The sequence below is a fragment of the Cupressus sempervirens genome, chromosome 11 (genome assembly GCF_028749045.1).
Source record: "Cupressus sempervirens isolate cs-2001-9-10 chromosome 11, ASM2874904v1, whole genome shotgun sequence".
Classification (NCBI taxonomy): Eukaryota; Viridiplantae; Streptophyta; class Pinopsida; order Cupressales; family Cupressaceae; genus Cupressus; species Cupressus sempervirens.
The window spans coordinates 480,128,672-480,150,499 of NC_143128.1; the positions used below are offsets into that span (position 1 = coordinate 480,128,672).

Here is a 21,828-nt window from a genome sequence, read left to right on the forward strand (position 1 = left end):
CTAATTATCGTGGAGGTAATACATAGTTGCATGCACTACATTATCTCTGGTTTTAGTCTCCAAGTGGGAGATTTTTGATATTGTGGTGATTGATCATGTAGTGGGTGTTGATGTTGTGGATTTTAAAGGTTGCCCTAAAATGTTGTTATAAGTGGTTGAGATGCATAATGCATTGTAATGTTGGTGCATGTTTTTGTTGGATAATAGAAAGGTGGAAGGCTATTTAGGTGGATATAGCCTAGGTTTTGGGTGAACCATGTTAAATATGTGTGTTATTTGTATTCTTTGGGTATTCTTCTTTTGTTTCAATGTATAACTACTTATTCTTATATTGTTATGGATCTGTCAAACCCTAACATTGGGTACCCTATCGCTTTCTTTTATGCACAAATCTTTTCCTTTTTATTTTAGTTCATTCCTTGGAGAAGTCACGGAATGAACTTTTCACCTTGAGGGCTTGGACTATTATCTTCTTTAGTTTGAGTTCACACTTCACGAGTTACTCCATTAGAAACCACTTTGTGGTATTTCCAAAGACTATCTTTGCATTCGAATTTAGTATTTCCACATTTCATATAGAGGCTCTATAATCTCGCTTAGACAAAAAATATCATCTAAGCATATGTTTTCTAGGGACTTGAAAAATTAGAAGTATTTCTCTTCTTTTCCCGACATTGCTTTAGAAGAGAACTCGAAGACATTCGCTTCCTAGGGGAAAGCACTTAGATTGATGGAACTTTGTTCCTCTTCACAAAAACAAACTTTGACTTCAAATTGGTATTGTGAGAGTTCCATGGCTGTGGATCCTTGTTCATCCGATCTTCCCATCAATCTTTGAAATCACCTAGAGATGTGGATATATTTTGCTTCTTCAGGATCTTAACTGAAGAAGTGCACCAGCAACAGAAATTCAACAACACAGGCTGGAATCTGAAAGGAACACCAAGCTAGAATTAGGAGTTAATTGCAGATTAAAAATAGGCTTCCTTCTCATCAGGAAGATACTTAGACAAAAACCCACCCAAGCCTAGATCACCTAAGACCTTGATGCAAGGAAAAAGAAAGAATCTCACATAGAAGTGTCGAGGGAAGCATAGCATGGAAAGCCTAGAAAGACCCAAAAGGTAAGCCTCAGGGAAGCTTGATGAGAAAGGAGCCACCTAGGAGATACTTAGACTAGGACTCAAACATGTATGTAGTGAAAGCTGACCAAGCTAGAGGCTTAAAAGGGAGGGACTAAAATTTGGCAACACACACTTTACAAAATATATTATTATAGCTCACTAACTTAGGGTTAACATCTAGGATGTCATCCCTGATTGGTTAAGTAATTATTTTGTAAACAAAATAATTCCTTAACCCAAAATATCCATTTCTCTGTTATGTTTGATTATGCTTGTATACTGTTGTAACTAGTAATCTACTCATAACTATGTATGTACAGTCTGTACTAACTTGCACTTTGGCATACGCCATTGTAGTACTCTTTAATTCCTTCCCTTAAGTGTACACATGCCAATATAGCTTCTATGAAGTTCACCAACCAAAACTCTATCTATCCTATTAGGTAGCCTATATGATACTTTGACAATTTTCTAAGTATGAATGTCATAACTTAATCTTCAAGATCTACCTTCTTTGTACTGAAGACATTTTGCCATAAATGACAATATCCAATGTCTTCCTTACTCGAATTGTCAAAAATATGACCTTCACTTTGTTTATCTAGCACAACTATGGCATTCTCCTCACTCAACACATTTATGTCTAGGCTCATTTCTAGTTCATCATCTATTACCATTATTTTTATCTGCCCTTCACTTTATTGTACCATATTGTGAATTGTGCAACAAGATTTTTTGTATCATCATAAATATCTTCTTTAATGTCCAATTCAACTTGTTGTTTCTCATCCTTTTCTATCTTAATTTTTTTCTCATCATTAGGAATTAGTCCAAATATTTTCTTCCATATTGTTTTTTTTTCCTCAAACAAAATTTCTACTTTACTCTTCAAAATCAGGAAAGCTCTCCTCTTAGGAACAAATCTATTATTGTACTCTTTCATAGCTTTTGAAATCTATTTCTTATTGAATTCTGGCATCACTTGGGCAAGTGTTTTTTTTTCCCCTTATTTGCCTTCTAGTAATTAATGCAAACTTCCATTTCTCATACATTCTTCCATATAGCTCATTAGGCATCACATTTCCTAGCTCTAATGGAATATATTTGAACTTTTCCATCATGTCTATTAATGCTTCTTCTACTTTGTTTTTATCCTCCTCACTCAATTTGTCAGACTTTATAAAATGAAATCTAGCTAAGCTTACACTCCCCCTAATGTTTTCACATACCTCATCAATTATTTGGTGTTTCTTGTGTACAACAACCCTGAATTGACTTGTATCCTTAGATTTGATTCTCTCTTCACTGTCATCTTCATTTGCAACTACAAGCTTTGGTCCTTCTCCTTGGCTTCTTCACAATTTTTCTTGGCTCCACCTTATCTAGATGCCTTTTCTCTTGGTTGAACTCTTGCCTTGTGTTGGTTTTGTGACTTTGACCACTCTTTTTATTACTTGACAACTATAGTAGTAGTTGCCCTTGTTCTCTATCTAGTTATTCTTTGTGTATCAAGGGTAGGCTTTGAATGTTTCTTCTTACCTTTGCTAGTCTATGGCTTAGTCACAACTATCTCTTTCCCTTTCTAGCAATCTCATGATTAGCATTAAATAATTGATTGACCATATCAACGTGATTGTGAGCCAACCTTTGTACTTCATTGATCCTCTCATCAAGACTTGTAGCCATTTGCATTTTATCTTCATCGGTGATTGCCTTGTCTTATTCAATTTTTTTCTTTTGTTTAATAGCTTCACATAACCTCACTAATCATATAATTTCGTGTTCTCTTCTTAGTGCTCTTACTTCTTCATTCAGGATGTTGTTCTTCTCCAATAGATTTACTATTGTTGCATCATTTTCACTAGATCTACCTTCCTCGCATAAGTCCTGAATGCTTTCTTCATTATATCGTGTGTCATTTTGATGGATTTCCATCTCCTTCCTTCTCTTCAAGGATTTCTTCAATCCCTCCTTTGTAGCCTTAACTTTCTCAAATGCAAGCTGCAAGTCAAGATTATCAATCATCTTTCCCAATTTATAGGCTTCCATCTCCATGATCTCTGACTCTCAAGTGGTTAGACTTCTTTCTTAGAGAACACTGCTTTGATACCAAGTGAGATGATGAGAGTGGGAGGGGGGTGAATTAGGATCTCTAAAAATTTTACCACTTCAAACATAAATCACATTTAAACTTAATTCACCACACATCTCAACCTTAACCTTATCCATGCATCATCATATATCAACATGTAATATCAGATCTAATATCTAATAACATGAATAACACACATAAACAATTGATTACCACATAAAAAATACGTGGTAATGCAACCCTCCAAGGTGAGGGTAAAACTACAGTGGGGGTGGTACCCACAAAATCTTCACTACTGCAATAATAAAGTATGCCCATTAGGGCTACAATTTTGATCATTTCTAATGATCTACCTCGTGAGGGGTCTACTATGTTAAAATCTTACAAGATTGTTAAGTATACCTTGATTAAATGATTTACACATCACAATAAAGTGAGCAATCTATTAAGAGATTTATAATAGGCCTGTTAGGACCATTCTACTAAGAGATTCACTTTATACAATGGTTAAAATGTAATCAGTACCATGATCCTTCAATTTGGACTTGATTGTTGATTACAGGTCTTCTCTTTCCAATATTTAATCACCTCACTATGATAGATATAAAATATCTCCTCTCTAAACTACTTGATTTCCTTAGTCCTTCAACTTTGGTTCACCTTCAACTATGCAATCCTCTCTCTAACAACTTTAACATGGAATTATGACTTGAGTCCTCCTTTTATAGCCATCTAAAGAAACTTCTAGATCTCGATCAACTATTAGGATTCATCCTTTTTTCCACTTAGTGATTCTATTTTTCTAATTGGTTGATCGCATAACATTAGGCTAAAGGTGTAATCACCTCCTTGGTTCACACCTCGAACTTGGAAACATGCTTCTAGCTCAACAAAAATGGTTTACATATGAGTTTGTGTCATTCCAAAGTTTTAAAAAAATTGTGTAGCTCAACACATATAACTCTTGGCACTTGGCTATGTTTATTTCTTCATGTTGTCCCTCAACATGAACTTGACTCATACAAAATTAAATCTACTGTAGTGCCTGCCCCTAGTTCACATTTAGTTTTAATTGCCAAACTCTTTTAGACTAGTTTTATGCATGATGTTTAGTAGCATTACTCTTAGATTATCAGATATTGTTTTACATTCAGTTGATTATATGATGAGATTACTTGATACTGTATACTTCATGTATGTATGATGATTATCACAATGTTTGCAGTTATTGATGATGATTAGCTAGATGGTTATTGTATGTGTTTTCTTATGGATACTTACCCCATACTTGCATGTGTATGGTGTGCGTGTTTATTTTCTTTATGTATGGCATTTCTGATGTGGTTAAGGAAGGGAGTCGTAGTCACCTGCTAGTCGGGATCTACACGATGCACCACTTCCTGCCATTGCTTGTTTAGCTTAGAATATTGTGTCTGTACATGCGTGGATTTTATGCAGATTGTAGGTACCGGGTATCGACTTCCCTAAACTACCAGGATGAGCGTACCCTATTGCATTATCTCAATGGTAAGAGAGGGGAGATAAATTCTTAAGTCCAAATCCCATACCTTTAAGCCATTTGTCCTAATTGAAAATTAGGACAAGTATCTGAGTTAAGTGCCCTCCGACTGCATCAAATGATGTAAGTTTGTGATTTGTGATTTCATGAGCCTAGGGTAGGTTATCTATGTGTAGTGTCGAGAAGTGGCTTGCAATGGGGGCCGGGGCCCTAAGTGGCTACCAGGGTAACTCATTGTAAGTTGTTTTAATAGGTGAAAACATTTACACTAAATGAGAGAAAATGAACCTAACAAGATAATTGTATGTTCTCTCCCATGCCTCGAGTGCTAGTACAGGCTAGGATGGGGTAGAGAGAACGCTTGGTTATGACCTTGCATTCCGTGGTATGCCTTGTTAATATGACAGGATACTAGTGGCCGCAGGGATCACTAGGGACCCGAGATTCCTAAGGGATTGCTCGGGTAACTTCTACGTGACTTTTGCGATGACATTTTTTCGCTTGCATAGTAGATTTCCTATGTGTGTCTTTGTGGTGCCTCTGGGTCTAGATGTTGATCTATGTTTTGGAACATTTGAGTAAGCATACTTTTAAGATTTCCTGGACTTAGAGAGTATTTGTGTTTTTTGGTATCCTGTTTGGGACTTGAGACTATCTCCTCAGCGCGGTGGGAGTGGACCACTTAGGTTCCACGCGGTCGGGTGGTAGTGCTTTTTCACTCTTACCATTTGAGATTTGTCTATTGCTACCGTGGCTGGAGCTTCTTGTTATGCTTGTTTATCATGTATAGATGATGTTGTTTACTATGCTTTATTCTAGTATGTTAGATTTCTTTATGCATATGATGTAGTATGTTTTAGGAGTGATGTCCCTATTACTATAGTACCGACGATCTTATCGGTGACTTGGGATGTTATGCGTGGGGGATGGCTAGGACCCACGATGGTCTAATGATGCTATTGATGGTTGGGAGGAACCACACACTTAGATTAGTTGTGTTTTATGATAGATGGATAGTTGTATTTCATGTTGGATGTTTATATCTTTTATGATGGATGGATGTATCATGTATGGTATATGGTTTCATTTATTTTATTGTACTTTGTATCATGGATTCTTGGAGGATGATGTATCTTTATTTCTACTTATGTATATTCTTTTAAGCCTTTCATACCCTGTGACATGTACAGTGGATGATTGAGCATTTCGAATTAATTTGCCAAGAGGCATTCGGAACAAATGTATATTATATGGACATTGGACTTTCTTATTATTCTTTCATGTGGATGTGGTAGTTGTTAGACTTAGAATTAATTAAATTTAAATGTGACTCAACATCTTGGGATCCTTAAGGAATGTAACCTGTTATGTATGTTTGTTGATGATTACATGTTATTGCTTCCGCTACTATATGTTTGATGTGTATGTTATACTTTCTTACTTTTAAAAAAAAAAAATTTCGCAAACTTAGTGAAACTTTAGGTTAATTCTTTTGGATCCCTTGGTAGGTCGTTACATCTACCTTCTAAATTGCTCGACCCATATTGCCGTCCGAATCACTCGACAACTACTGAACTGCTTGACGACTATGGATTGCTTGGCAATGCTTGTGCGCACTTGACAACTACTGAAATGCTCAATGACTATGGATTTATCAGCGATGCTTGTGTGTACTCAACAACTATAATTGCCTCAACACATACTGAAATTATCCACTTCTTTGCTTTGTAGCTTGACCTGTATGGTGGCTCGATCGAAGTGATGATTGACCAACATTGCCTAGTAAAGGACTAAGTGTTTTGCACTAATAGATAATTGCCTTTAGGGTCAACATATCACTTTCTTTATGAAGGATAGTGTTGAGGAGGTTTTTGGTATGGGTAAGAGTTCAAATAATGCCATTAAGGAGCTAGTATAGGGCTCTTATTCTATTGATGTCTTTTTTTTTCTTTTTTTTCTTTTTTTTTTTGTTTAGGTTCTTTTTGTTTTTGTGTGCTAGTAGCTAGTTGCTTCTGCTAGTTTTTGTTCTTTCTAGCAACTTTTTTGGTTCTATGGTGTCCCTCTTGGGGATATGGGCCTTAATATTTTATGTTGTCTAGTTGGTGCTTGGGGTCACAAGTACCCCTAAAACCTCTTTCTTCATCCTTTTCTAGTTGTAATAGTATATACTAAAAATCTATTGATACTAATGTTAGGGGTTTTGGGTCATGTTTTTACCTTAATCCAAAAAAACATCAACATAGAGAAAACCAAAATTTATGTGGAAACACAACCTTGGAAAAACTATTGAGAAGCTAATTCTCATGAAATGTACACTAGTTAATGTGACATCGAAGGTGGTTTTTACATGTGGCTCACTGCTAATTTTTCTCATTGCAATTTGTCTTGGTACTTGTGGGCTGATTGTCGATGGGTGGGACTCTAAAAGTAACCAAAACACTATCTAATCTATTTTCATGCATTTTGTCCAAAGTGCAGTTATGAATTTGACAACCATAACATCATTGAAGGTAAAACTACCAAAAATGTTATATACAATGGATTAGTTAGCTATATCACTCCATATATCTCAGAACCATTCTAATAATTTATGAAAAAAATTTGTTATGTTGACAAGTCTATAATTCAATTGTTAATGCCTAGCCTACAAAATGTTAGATATTAAAACTATAACAAAAACAAATCATGAATCATTTTTATGTTACACAACTTCTTAGTATTAACATTTCACATTAAATCAAAACAATGCTATCATCAATGCCAATTTCCATACAACAACAATAATTAAAACATGAGACAAAAATGTATATATGGTAATTCTATTGATCTAGTTTACCACTTATATGTTTCTACTTTTGACAATCACCTACATAATCGAATAATATTTTATGATAACCCCCCAAACATAACTTTTTTAGGTGGGAGACATAAAAAAATGATGATGGATCTTACAATTTGGGTTGCCGCTACTTATTTATTAAATATTGTTATACGAATTCAACATTTGTGCTCACAATTCTTATGAGACCAATGATACAATTCATTTTGACAACTTTTTATTAAACTTTGCTTCATTTTCTATTGCTATAGCATTTGACACATTCTATATTGTTTACTCTTTCTTATCTCTATTACAATTAGTTCAAGCTAGTTATATTTATACAAAATGTGTACAAACTTTCAATTTCCATGTTTCTCTCCCCTGACCTAAAAACTTATCTCTTTACTACATTTCATTTCTTCAACATTTTATTAAAACTTAATCTATTATATTCACTAAGTGCCCTAATACATGTCACTATAATTGACAATCTATTTAACTACTATCTTTGTAACCAATTTGTGTAACTTGACTGTCTATGATCATTAAACAATGTTTTGATTAGGTGTCCTAATACATGCCACTATAATTGAAAATCTATTTAACTACTATATTTGTGACCAATTTGTGTAACTCGACTGTCTACAATCATTAAACAATGTTATTCACTAAAAGAATATTTTAATAGACATCATAACACCTGCTTGCATGTACTCAATATTTTAATATTATATTAAGATTTTGTCTATTAAGCAACCGCTACAATAATAACATCCAATTGTATCTGCAATAATAACACATATGATCAACTACATTAGTGACTAGAATGTGTAGCACTTGACATTCTTTTGTGTCAATGTGCTAACTTCTAATATTGTAGACACAAGAACAAAACATGCTCTAATCACATATAAAGCTCAAGTACAAAATCCTAAGAATAGATTTTTACTATCATCATCCAACCATGAAATTCAATTTATTTTCTAATAAAAGAATATTTGAACTAGGACCATCTAGATGCCAACAATATGAATTATATCATCATCATGCACCCATCACGATCACTGCAACTTTCCTTCAAAACACTAGTACTCCTCATAAATGATTTCAACATTTTTTTTTATGCCAAAGACGTTTCATATATCGAATGGATGAGCCATTTTTTTGAATCAATCATCCTTGACATATGATAGGCATGCAAAATGATGAAACTCTTTTTGGTCGTTAGATTGTGCAATTTTCATTTCATCCTCTTTGCCCTATTGTTCATTTTTGCATTACATTTTCCTTCACTACTCTTTTATTTATGGGCATCATCCTTGGTGAAAAGTATTTCTACAAATCAGTTGTTCAAATAGGTCTATAATGAAATAGGACATCTCTTCACTACCAACTAAAAAGTGTCTTCTACAAAAATTTAAACTCATCTAACAATCTCTATTCCCAAATCAACAGTGTAAAATAATATAGAAAAGAGCAAGACATATTAAAATAAATTGCTATAAGTTTCCCAAAGGATAGTTTTTCTCCATGACACCCTCTTCCCCTACAAGTATTTTTTTTTCACATTTGTATTATCATTGTACTTGTTGTAGGCTAGTACTATTGCATTCACTTTCTCTGAAATTCAATTAGTTTGAACCAATCACTTGTAATTATTTTTAAATAATTAAAGTCTTACTAAAGTTTAATTATTTAATTGTAAATTTTATATACTACACAAATTATTTGATTGACTCGATAGGTTTTGTGTTATAGGAGCCCTTTTTTAGAGGTTCATATTACAATTTTTTCGGCTAAATTCATGTCAAATGAGAGTTACGTGACATTTTTCTATTATATCTTAGTTTATACTTAAACTTTTACATAAATTGTTAGTATATTATATTTGAATTTGTTGTAAAATTTTGTTATATTTAATAAATTAAAATAATTTTATATGAAAATAGATATTTTGATACCATTCATTTATATGTGTAAATAATGGTAATTAATTACTACAAGACATTAATACATTATAATTGATATAATTTGTAGATATAAAATTATATTTAATAATAATATTATGAACCAAAACAAAAAAAAACTTTTAAAAATTAGGTAGATGTATTACATTCAAAAAATAATAATTTTAAAATTCTTTTTAGGAAAATAAACTCTCATAATTATAAATATTATATTAAATAAATATCTAATATTGATGGAATATACTCCATTTATGGATATATTGTAAGGTCTTATGATATAAGTTTAGAACCTTAAGCTTATACCTTAGGACCTTCATTTGTAGTGATGTAATCAAAGATTACTATTATTATACTTTATTAGTTTTTTATTTTGTAATTTATCTAGCAAAAAAAAAGACTATTCATTACTTATTATTAAATATAAGACAATAGTTATATTTCACTTTATATCTCAAATAATACTTTGTTACTTTTTTTTTTTTTTAAAACTACAATTAGATTGAAATTTCTAATTTGGGAGAATAGATATGGAAGTGCAATTCTTTTAAAACTATTCTATTTAATCACTTCTAAAATTTATTCATAATAAATTTTCTTTACTTTTATAATAATTTTATTCGATTGAATTAAATTTATTAAAAAATATACTACAAATTAATAATTGTATTCAATAAAGTTTAGAAATGTATCTAGATTGGATCTAGATTTTAGTTTCTTTGAGATTTTGTTGATTTAATCTCAATAGCATTTGGGTATATTCGTATATAAGATAAATCTTGATGGTTTTTGGTTATTTCAATATGGATCTGAGGTAAGTGGAAAATAATGGTGGAATGAAGAAAAAGAGCAAGGTTTTGCGAGAAAGGTCATAGGAAGTGATGGAAGGATGGGAGGGAAGCTTGGAATGGCTTGAGGCAGCCATTGAAACCTCCAAGAAACTAGATTGTAAAATGTGGTGGCTTTTTGGATCGAAATGAGCAAGGATTGATTTGTAGGAATGTGGAGGATTCGTAGTTTTAGAAGGATGATCGTGGTAATACCCAAGGGCACTCAACAAGTAATAACTGGAAATGGGTGAGAAGGCAAAATGATCATCCTTCGAGCCCTGCAACTCATACGAAGGACACCTTGACCACACTGGAGTCAAAGATGATTAATATCTGGATCAACACCGATGAATGGAAGTTGACGATTAAAATATTGAGGGATAGGGCTTTATTTATGAAATGGGGAGGAGGATGTCCATCATTACCCAAGATGAGAAAGTGAGTAAATGATACCTGGGGGCTGAATGTCTCCATCAAAAACTTGACAAATGGTTTCTTCCTAATCATTATGGAGTCAAATTAGGAGAGAACAAGGGCAATGAATAATGGTCCCTTTTTGATGGATGGAGTTGGCTTTTTTTACTAAGAATTGGGTCCCAAACTTTAACCCTAAATAGGCCAAGGTGGAAGGGGTTCCAATATGGATCTAGTTGTCTAATCTCCCTCATGAATACTAGAATATATAAATTTTTAAGGTGATAGGGGACGAGCTAGGCAAGTTTGTCAAGATAGACAAAGCAATAAAACATCAAGATTTCAACCAGTATGCAAGGATTTGCATATTGTGGAAGCCCCATTTGCTACTCCCACATGCAATAGAACTTTGAATGATGGAAGGCTATTGGTGGCAGGAAATAGAGGTTGAGGAAGCAATAAGTTGTTGTAAAGTTTGCAAGGAATGGGGTCATGTGGTTGAAGACTGTACAAAGAAGAATAAGGGTAAGCAAAAAGTGACAAAAGTGTTAAAAGAAACAATGTGTTCTAGGGACGCGGGCCCATCAAAACCCCCCTCAATGAACTACTCCATAGTTGATGTTGAAAACAATGGGATCAACAAGGTTCTTGAGATGGAAAATGTAACTGTGAAGCCTTAGGGAATGGAGGATGGCACGAGGAATGGAACCCATGACAATGTGCTTCTATAAGGGAATCCCACTTGTGGTGATCATCAAGACTTCAATCTGGGGGCTATAGCTACGATAATAGAAGAAGATCTCAGAAGGGCATTGGAGGGTAGGGTAGTAGAAGACAGGGTTGTAGAGGATGACATTCATATGAGGGATCTGAATAAGTATGAAAGGGAAATTCATATAGATCCAATGGACTTAGATTGCCCCAAGAAACCTAAAGGAGAGGAAGGGAGCTTAGAAATTTTTGCTTCTCCCTCAAGGCTAATGGTTCCCTATTTGGGAGGTATTCTATAAATTGAAGAACTTCTTGGAGAAGACACAATAGTAGAATAGGATGGGATTGGGCTCATAGAGTAATCAACAATCTCACAGTCAAAGGAAAAGGAGGTCAGGTCTCAGGGTAGGCCCCATAAATCAAGGGGTAGGAAATCGACTCAGAGATTGCTAGAGAATGTTGGTAATATGAAGGGAGAGATGTGATTAAGATCTGGGAGGGACATTGTCTGTCCTAGGTAGCCATGAAGTTCCTTATGTGGAATGTCAAGGGCTGCAATGCCCCTAGCAAACAACATTTGATCAAGAGAGCTCTTGATGAGCTGAAAGCATAAGTTGTATGCATTCAAGAAATGAAGATGGAAATAGAGGAAGCAACTAGGTTTTTAGGAGTAAGAGAAAGGTGATCAAGTTTATTTGTCGAGGCTATGGGGGCCTCAAGAGGTCTGGGCATTTTGTGGAATCCAAGATTTCTTAAAGGTGGTTCTCTAATTAAAAAGAGGAATTGGCAAGCTTTGCATTTTTTTTCATATTCTGTAAATTTCTCAAGGGTTTTGATAAATGTGTATCAACCCACAAAATTAGAGGAGAAAAAAATAGTTTGGGAGGGAATTGATATCTTTTTAACTACTTTAGGGAATGATTTAAGATTGGTAGTAGGAGATTTTAATCCTACTATTTACTCTTCAGATAAACGAGGAAGTGCTTGATATTTTGGTACAGTATAAACTGATTTTCAACACTTTGTTCAGGACAACTAGTTGTGGGAAGTTCCTACAAAGGGGGTCCCTTTCATGTGGATGAATAGGAGGACAAGCTTCTCACATATTGTGGGAGAGTGGCAATCTTTACTAGTCATTTTCGAAGGAAGAGTACTAGGATTGTTGGGCTTTGATCATTTCTCGGTGTCTCTAGTGGTTCAACAGGACGATATTTGATGGAGGCACGGCCCAAGACCAAAATGAACACAACAGGAAAAGGGAAATATTATTATCAGAAGTGACCTACTATTACATTCAGTACACTAAAAATAGACTCTAAGACATGCCCAATGGGCTTACAAAGTTGTCTAAATCTGGAGAAAATCTTCCTACAGTACCTTCTCCCAAACTCCACCAAGAACTACCTTTATAACGCCAAAAAATGTTCTTAAATAAAGCCCAATTAGGTTTAGGGTTAGGAATACATTCTAGAATATGCCATTTGGCATCCACCGCTAAAATAGAAGGTTCTAGAAATCACGTTAGAAGTCAATGTAAAATTAGAAGAATCCATAAATGGTAGTCCAACTTCCACGAGGCATAACTTTTGATCTAGGACTCCGATTGACGAATAGTGTACATTTCTAAAAAGCTCTCGAAGCACTCTATAGCCTTATGGACCAACTTTGCTTGTCCCCCATTTTTTGGGCTTGTATGAGGTTGCTTAGTGCCTCAAATCTGACTTTGAAGCACTCTTAGGAGGTCTCTAGGCAACTTAAAACTGTAATAACTTTCAAACTGTAAAGCCTTTTGACCTTTTTATTTTATTTTATCTGGAGTGCTTTAAATTACAAATATAATCATTCCTCCAACTTAGATCCTCTAACTCATTGTAATTATGGCTTAATTACAAAATAACCCATTTTTTGCATTGGCACATATCCCAAGGTGTTAAAAACCCTAACCCAGAAAACCAATAGTGGAACTATGAGAGTTGGAATCTTTATTTGACCCAAATGGGTATCCAGAAATGAAAACACTTTAAACAGAAACTAATACTAAGCATATTTTTGGGTGATATAGGATTGCCCTTACACCACTGGATGCTCCTGCATTAGTATTCCCCTCATGTGTCCTTTTAAATTTGAAATGATGTGGTTCAGGGAGGAAGGGTTTCAAGAAAAGGTTGTGGATATGTGGACCAATGCACCTATTGGTGTAAATAAGTATTTACTTATTACACTTACTTAAGTTTACTTAGATTAATGCATTGTTTAATTGTTTTGCATTATTTTATTATTTATTTTAGGTGAGACACTTAGGAGTTTATGTACTCTCATGAGTTACACAACTCTAATTATGCACATGGTGTCTAAAACATAGGAGTTTGCATCATTCACTGAGTTGTCATGTTCACAACACAGTTATTCGCACTCCTTATTTTGCACATGTTGTCTATATCACTGATTTGTGTGTTACACCATTGTAGGCTTATCCTCACATCATCACACTTAATTTTGTGCTTAATGGAGGATAACCCATATTTGGTGGACATGTGCCTAGTTGTATGACTTATCATGTTGCTGACTTCTATGCATTCTAGAAGCTCTCCTGAGGCCTTTATAAACAAGGACTCCTAATTTACTCTCAAGCTGGCATATTGAATGAATATAGTCATTCTGATCATACTCTCTCTAGTTTGATCTACTGTGTGCTTGTGTTTGAGTTCCTTGTTCTTGGGTGAATTTAGGCCTAAGCCAAATTCTTACAACACCTATAGTGGACGACAATGTTGCCTTTCACCTTATCTCAAAATTGAGATATTTGAAGCAAAAACTTAAGGAGTGGAACAAACTTCATTTTGGGAATATTTTCAGTTTTAAAGTAGGTATAGAGGTGGATCTGGCAGCATTGAACAATAAAATTATGGAGCAAGGGATGGATGAAGTGGACTTCCAAATCAAACAAGATTTGATGGTCAAGTATGCCTAAATTTTGAAAAGGGAGTAGGTTTTCTTCAAACAGAAATCAAGAGAGAATTGGTTAAGGGTTGGGGATAGGAATACATAGTTTTTCCATAGCTCTTTGAAAATTAAGTGCAATGTGAATCACATTCTATCTATTGAGGATAAAGATGAGGTGCTATTGGAAGATGTGGACAACATCAATAGAGAAGCAGTGGAATTTTACTCAGAGCTATAGAGGGGGAACATGTGGGTATGAGAAATGCTTAGGAAAAGGTCTCGAGAGTTATTTTGTGCATTGTTTCAGAAGAGGACAACATGAAGTTAATAGAGACAATTAAGATGAGCGAACTGAAGGTTGCAGTGTTTGGATTAGGAGGAGACGACACACCAAGGCCTGATGGTTTTTAGGCTTTTTTTTATCAAAATGTTTGGAAGCTTGTAAAGGAGGAGTTGCTTACAATAGTGGAGGAGTCAAGGAGGGAAGGTTTTATCCTTAAGGACTTCAATAACACATTGATAATACTCATTCCAAAGAAAGTACAACCATCAAGGTATGATGAATTTAGGCCTATTTGTTTCTATAATACAGTGTATAAAATTATTACCAAGATTGTTGCAAATAGGTTGAAAGTGTTGTTAGCTTCTATTATCTCTCTGGAATAGAGTGGTTTCACGCCCAATCGTAGCATAGTGGATGGCATCATTGTTTCTCATGAGGCAATACATAAAGTCAGTAAAATAAAGGATTGAAAAATGATGCTTAAATTGAATATCTATAAAGCATATGATAGAATTGATAGGGATTTTCTTTTGGTGGTATTATAAAAATTCGGATTTGGGGAAGGATGGTTGAAGTGGATTAAGAGCATGATTTTGGATTTTAGAGCTTCAATTTTAGTGAAAGATAGTCTCCAAGGCTTCTTTTGTACTAGTCGGGGAATCAGGCAAGGGGACCCAATCTCTCCTTTTTTGTCCATTCTCTTGGCAAAGGTTTTGGGAAGATTAATCTCAAAGAAGAGAGGTGCGAGGTCATGAAAGGGAATCCTAATTGCGAGCAAGATAGAAGCAACCACTCATTCCCAATTCATGGATGAAACATGTTTCTTTGGTATGACTTCAATCACGAAGGCTAAAGTCATGAAGTAGGTCTTAGACGAATATAACCTGACATTGGGACAATTAGCAAATTGTGATAAATCTGAAATCTATTTTTTCAATATAGAACTAGGGTTGCAGAGGATTATTGCCAGATATTTTGGTGTGAGAATAGGGAAACTCCCAAGCAGATTCCTCGGCACACTGTTGTTCTTAGGAGTAGGCAAGGGTACAATATGGAAAAACTTGGTGGATGGTTGAAGGAAGAGGATGGATAACTGGAAATGATAGAGGCTAACATTGGCAAGAAAGATAACAATACTCTGGTTGGTCATATCAGCTTTGTTGATCTATTCCATGGCTTGTTTCAAAATTCTAAAGAAAGAGATCCTGTTGATTCAACGTAGAATGTGGAAATTTTTGTGGAATGGATCACAAGAGGGAGGTAAGATATAATTGATGGCTTGGTTACAGGTGTGCTGACTAAGAGGAGATGTTGGGTTGGTGTCCAGGATTGGTTGTTGTTAAACTTAGCCCTTGGTGCCAAATTAGTTTGGCAGATGTACACCACTGGAAACTAGCACTGGGTTAAGATTCTTAGAGAGAAGTATTTGGATAACATGGAGGACAAACACATTTTGACTATTGTTGACCCTCCATGTGGCTTAGCAATTTGGAATTTCATGATAAGTTGTAGGGAGGTAGTAATTAACCATTTGACATGGAAGATTGGGGACAAAGAAAAGGCATATTTTTGGAAGGATTTGTGGAATGGAGGTCAGAATTTGGACAACATTGGGGTGTCTCAAAGTTTAATTGAAGCTACAGAACAACAATGGGGATCCAAAGTACACGATTATATTAATGGGCATAATACATCAAATGGTTTACCTAAGAAATGGAAGGATGTTTCCTCCCTAACCCTCAATAACGAGGATCAAGAGTAGATGAAACAAATTCTGAAGGAATGAGCTTTAGTATCTTCCAATGTAAGGGACCAACTAATATGGTATGACTCCAAAAGTGGTCGTTATATAGTGAAAATTGGATATCAGTTGTTGGAAGGAAGACATAATAAGGTGGTCTGGGAACAAGACTTGTGCTGGGACATAACATACTTACCCAAGGTAGGGGCTTTCACTTGGCTAGTAGGCAATGGCAAAATTTTAACTAGAGAAAGACTTAAGAGGATGGGTTTTCAGGGACCTTTTAGGTGTCATCTATGTAGGGAAGTTGTAGAAATAATTGATCACCTCCTGTTGCATTGCAACTTTTCGCAAGAGGCATAGACAATGGTAAGATCAAAGCTGGAGTGGGCAAGTCCATTCACAAAAACTTTGAAGGGATGGTTGGAAGCTTGGTTGGAGCCCAAAAACAAGGACATGTCTTTAGAGTGGCGTGGAATGTCATACCAACAACAACACTTTGGGAGCTTTAGAAGGAAAGGAATAGGAGAATATTCTAGGAAAAGGAGGAAGACAGGGTTCATTTTCGAAAGAGGCTAGAGTGGGCCATTGCAAAAGTTATCTCATATGCAACCCCATCCACATGTCTTCAAGATACTCTATTTACAAGGCAAGATTCCAGACTGCAAATAAACTTCCTGTCAATTAAATTTTGGCTTGTTAATGGGCTTGTAAGGGCCGATCCTACTCATGGAAGAGAAAGGTGTTGTTGGCAACCACCAGAGGAGGGATGGATTAAAATAAATTTCGATGGGGATGCTCAAGGAAACCCGAGTAAATTTGGATGTAGATATATAGCACGAGACCATAAGGGAAATTCCTTAGCCTTTGTGGCTAAATGTCAAAGGGATGGCACAAACAATGTGGCAAAATTGAAGCAACCAAGGAGGCCTTAGTTTTAGGAGTTAAGCTTGGCATACATAGAGTGCATATGGAAGGAGATTCAGAGATTATCATCAATGGAATCAAGAAAGGGGGATTGGAGTCATGGCACCTTGATAAACACATTTTCCAAATTAAGTGTCTATTGATGAAATTTGAAGACCTCAGGATAACCCACATCTATCAAGAGGCAAATAAGTTGGTAGAAAAGTTGGCCAACTTGGGAGTGGATGGTTCCTTGGGGAACCGAGATGACATTTTTGAAGACCTTAGGCTTCTCAATTTGGCGTAAGGGCTATGGGTTTTGGAATGGTTTATTATGAGATTGAGCTCTCAAAATGAAGGGTACTCATGAAGGATTAATCCATCACGCGTGTAGAGTATATGTAATCATAAAGCAACACGTCTCAAAATTTGGGCTTCCAAAGTTTTCAAGAGCGTGATTGAAGGCATACATGAATTGATTTTAGCAGTAAACTTTGCTCTGAAACTTGAGATGGAGGCCAATTTCGCATTGGAATCAGACAACCAGACCTATTCATATGAAGGTAGGATCAAAGTGAGGAGGCTGAAGAATATTTTCTTGTTTGAAGACAAGGAATTTATGGCTGGCATTAATGATATTTTTGGTCTGGAATACTTGGACACTTATTGGAGGTAAAGATCCAATTTGGACATTGCATCTCTCTTCGTGGCTCTGACTCGGCTAGTTGGTGAATCAAAGGAGGAAGTTCACTAGGTTGTGGTAACTTGTATGGATCCACAATGGCTACTGGGGATTGATGATGTAAATGACACATCAGTGTTGGGTGTTGGCTTGGAAATGGGGTGGGGCCCATGGAGGATAATTGGGGGAGGGGAGAATCTCAGGTTCAACCTCTAGTAATTTGGTCTTCTGCATCTCCACAAGGGGTTCATTTGCCAAAAGCTGCAAAAGGATGGAGGAAGGTGGTCACTTTCCTGGAGGAAACGATTTGGTTTAAGGATGAGGCAAGGAGAGGTTTCATGAAGTCGACTCCACATAAGAGCGCGAGGATGCCAGGGGAGCCGTTGAGATTTCAAATGGCAAGGGACGGATGAGATGCCTTAGGGGAGACCACGATGGCTGGTGCATGGATGAACATGTTGTTGGAAGCAGAGGCGAGCACAACTTCAACTGACTGGAAGCATCTTCAAGGACCAAAACACAAGGGCATGTCGCGGGCTATGGAGGATGACTGTGCAATTCCAAACTTCACCAAGGAGGATGCAACAAGATGGTTCAAGTGACTGAAACCGAAGCCTTATGGCTTCTGTTCTAAGGTCTTGATTTTGTTTGTTTTGTTTATGTTCTTCATGAACTATGTAAATTACTGTGAAAGGGTTTGGCCTTTTGGTCGGGTGGTAATGCCCCCTTTTGTAAATATTGACTATCTAATGTTAGTGGGGAATAAGATATTAGGCGGGTATGTGTGTTTTTGGCCACTTACTACTATGGCATATCTGAAACTTTTATCTCTGTAAGCTCTACCTTTACTTAATAAAATCAACATGTTACCTATCAAAATAATAATAATTATATTCAATAAAATTAACACACATTAGTATAAGGCAAGTACATGCCACTGTGTGACACTTGTTTAATTTGTATTTTGCACCTTTTTTTATTATAAATATACTATCTAATTATTTATTATTTTTTTATCATTTAATTTGTATTTCTATTTTTTCTAAATACTAATATTTTGAATTAATTTTAAAATACAATTTATGTTTTAATTTAAAAAATAAAAATATATAAAATAATTAAAACAAGTGTCACGTAGTGACTTGTACTTACGTCATAGTTAAAAAATTATTTATAATATAATTTTGGTGTTGTTAAAGGAGCATTAAGAGAACTATACTAATTATAATTAATTTTTTTTATTCATATAGTTGATAATAATTGCTTAATTTAAGTAAAATTGAAAACTTATTGTGAGGATACACTAGTGAAAAATATTGGGTAGAGGTTACAATGTAGTGAAAAATTAATAATCATGTGAATTCAATACATTTAAATTTTGTCATTTAAATTTTGTTCTGTTTTGTAATGTATATCTTGGACCAAAAAAAATGTAATGTGGAAGTAGCCTAGATCCTATAAGACTAAACCAATTTAACCAATCATGTATGAAATAAATATTTTTTATAATATATAAATTACATAAATACATATAATACCAAAAAATTAGATAAATATCATAAACAATTGCTAGTTAATGGTAATGGCCTCAACTTTATTTTTTAAATAATATATTTCAAATTGACTACCAAAAATAAACGAAATTGTAATTATCTTATAATGAAAAAGACCAGAAAAATAAATAAATGAAATAAATGAAAAAATCAATATAACTCAACTTTCTGCACACAAGCTTGCCTTACATTCTAGGGTTTCTAGGGTTTTATTTCAAAACAACTGCGGTTTTCTTTCTGTTACGCACGAAGGAAAGAACAGGCGTAATACAAGAAGCGGCGGATAGCAGGCACCCAGAGATCTCAGATTGAGAGGCTTGTAAAAATTTACAATGGTAAGATTTTATCTGTGATGCAATCGTATTTTCTTCATTCTCCGTAATTAGTCTGTTTCCGTCCAGTTTGCTATTACCCTTCTATAGGTCCAGCGTGCAGAAGTATTCTCCTGCATGATAGTTCTAATCGGAATGGATCTCAGAGAAAACGTGTTCTTAACGGACATGATCTTTACACTGCTTCAGTTTCCTCAAGCTTATGCACTATTAGGGGTTACTTGTTTTTGAGAGCATGGGCATTTCTAATTGTTCGCGTTACTATTTTTTCATGTTTTATTCAGTCTGGGAAGAAGAAGACCAGAGAAGTGAAGGAGGAAAATGTTACTCTAGGACCTGCAGTTAGGGAAGGAGAACATGTGTTTGGTGTAGCCCACATATTTGCGTCTTTCAATGATACATTCGTGGTAAGCTGTAATCTATGTTATGTATCATTCAGCAGCTTGAATTTCCCGTAGCATTTTATCATCCTAATTTTCTTTCCTGTACGGCATGTGACTGATTTGTCTGGAAAGGAAACACTTGCCCGTGTTACAGGTAAAAAGCTTTTTGTCAACACATTCTGGTTTTATTGTGACATAATTACCTTTTAGAAGTTTCTAGTAAGATAACAAATTGACATTGTTCAATCTTTGAATCGCTAATAATTGCCGTACCTGATGCTATCAGGTGGTATGAAGGTCAAAGCTGATAGAGATGAATCATCCCCATATGCTGCGATGCTTGCTGCACAAGACGTTGCACAAAGATGCAAGGTATATTATTTCAGTTGGATTTATCGACACAAAGGTTTTCAGTGAATTACCATATTGATGTACATAGTTTTAAACTTTTAATACCAAGTACATGGCATATAATTTGGTTTTCAGGAGCTTGGCATAACTGCCTTGCATATTAAGCTTCGGGCAACAGGAGGGAATAAAACAAAGACTCCTGGACCTGGAGCACAATCAGCTCTTCGTGCTCTTGCTCGATCTGGAATGAGAATTGGTCGCATAGTTTAAGCTGTTTGCTATTATTTATTTTTTGTTTTGAAATTAACTGGTTTTGGATGTTGCTGAAAACACGGAAAATTGTATATTTGACTTAGTTGTCTTTTTTGACAGAGGATGTGACTCCCATTCCAACAGACAGTACCAGAAGAAAGGGTGGACGAAGAGGAAGAAGGCTGTAGTATTTTTGTTGGATGCTATTATTTGTTTTGACAGTTCACAAAGTAGATGATTTAGTTCCAGTACTTTGGGCCAATTGCATGATTTGCAAACACAAGAGTAGATGATTTAGTTCCAGTACTTTGGGCCAATTTTTGCATAATTCAGTTGTATGAGAGGTATTTAATTTTATTCCGAAAAATATCTAGGATATATGGTGTTTAATTATAGAGCAACTTTTTGAGCAAAACTCATTGCATTTCAATTGGAATTTACTTTAGTTTATAGAATCTAGTCAAGCTTTTGTGCTAGAATCCTGTTTGGTTTGTTTATTGATAACAATTTCAGCCTTTGTGGTATATGACCGTGATTATTTCTGTTATGATTGCGCTCTTATTTACTGATAATCTGTGCATTGGGAAGCATTACATTAATTTTATTTTCTTCTTCTGTGCCCACTTTCTTCACTTAATTGTTGAACTACATGCTAGCACTTTAAATTGCCCATAGGTAATGAATATAGGTGCCAAACACCTTTTTCTCCTCTTAGAATGCATCTCCAATCATTGGCCTATGGAGTTGGACATAAAGATTCAGATGATCCAGAGAAGTTGAAAATGGAGAGAATATGGGAAACTTTATTGTTTCCTTTAAGAGTTGAATACGATCAAGCATATGTTTCGTGTGACTGCTGAAGAGGATAACTATATTTGATGATTCCAAGAAGTTGAAACTGAAGAACACAGGAAACTTGATAGTTAA

General features: G+C 35.2%; 1 protein-coding gene across 1 annotated transcript; it reads left to right on the forward strand.

Annotated features, from left to right (window-relative positions):
- The first annotated feature begins 19,787 nt into the window (after positions 1-19,787).
- Positions 19,788-21,316, forward strand: LOC149530469 (small ribosomal subunit protein uS11y-like). Its single transcript, XM_089808888.1, has 6 exons — positions 19,788-19,918; positions 20,200-20,321; positions 20,406-20,452; positions 20,585-20,670; positions 20,785-20,905; positions 21,022-21,316. The coding sequence occupies exons 1-6, from the start codon at positions 19,916-19,918 to the stop codon at positions 21,087-21,089; spliced, it is 447 nt and encodes a 148-aa protein (XP_089665014.1). The 5' UTR covers positions 19,788-19,915; the 3' UTR covers positions 21,090-21,316.
- The last annotated feature ends 512 nt before the right edge of the window (positions 21,317-21,828 follow it).

Bases quoted from the DNA above. Each gene is read 5' to 3' on its own strand.
- LOC149530469 (XM_089808888.1), top strand. The intron at 20,453-20,584 runs GTAAAAAGCTTT...TGATGCTATCAG, and splicing joins AACACTTGCCCGTGTTACAG to GTGGTATGAAGGTCAAAGCT. The intron at 20,671-20,784 runs GTATATTATTTC...TTTGGTTTTCAG, and splicing joins ACGTTGCACAAAGATGCAAG to GAGCTTGGCATAACTGCCTT.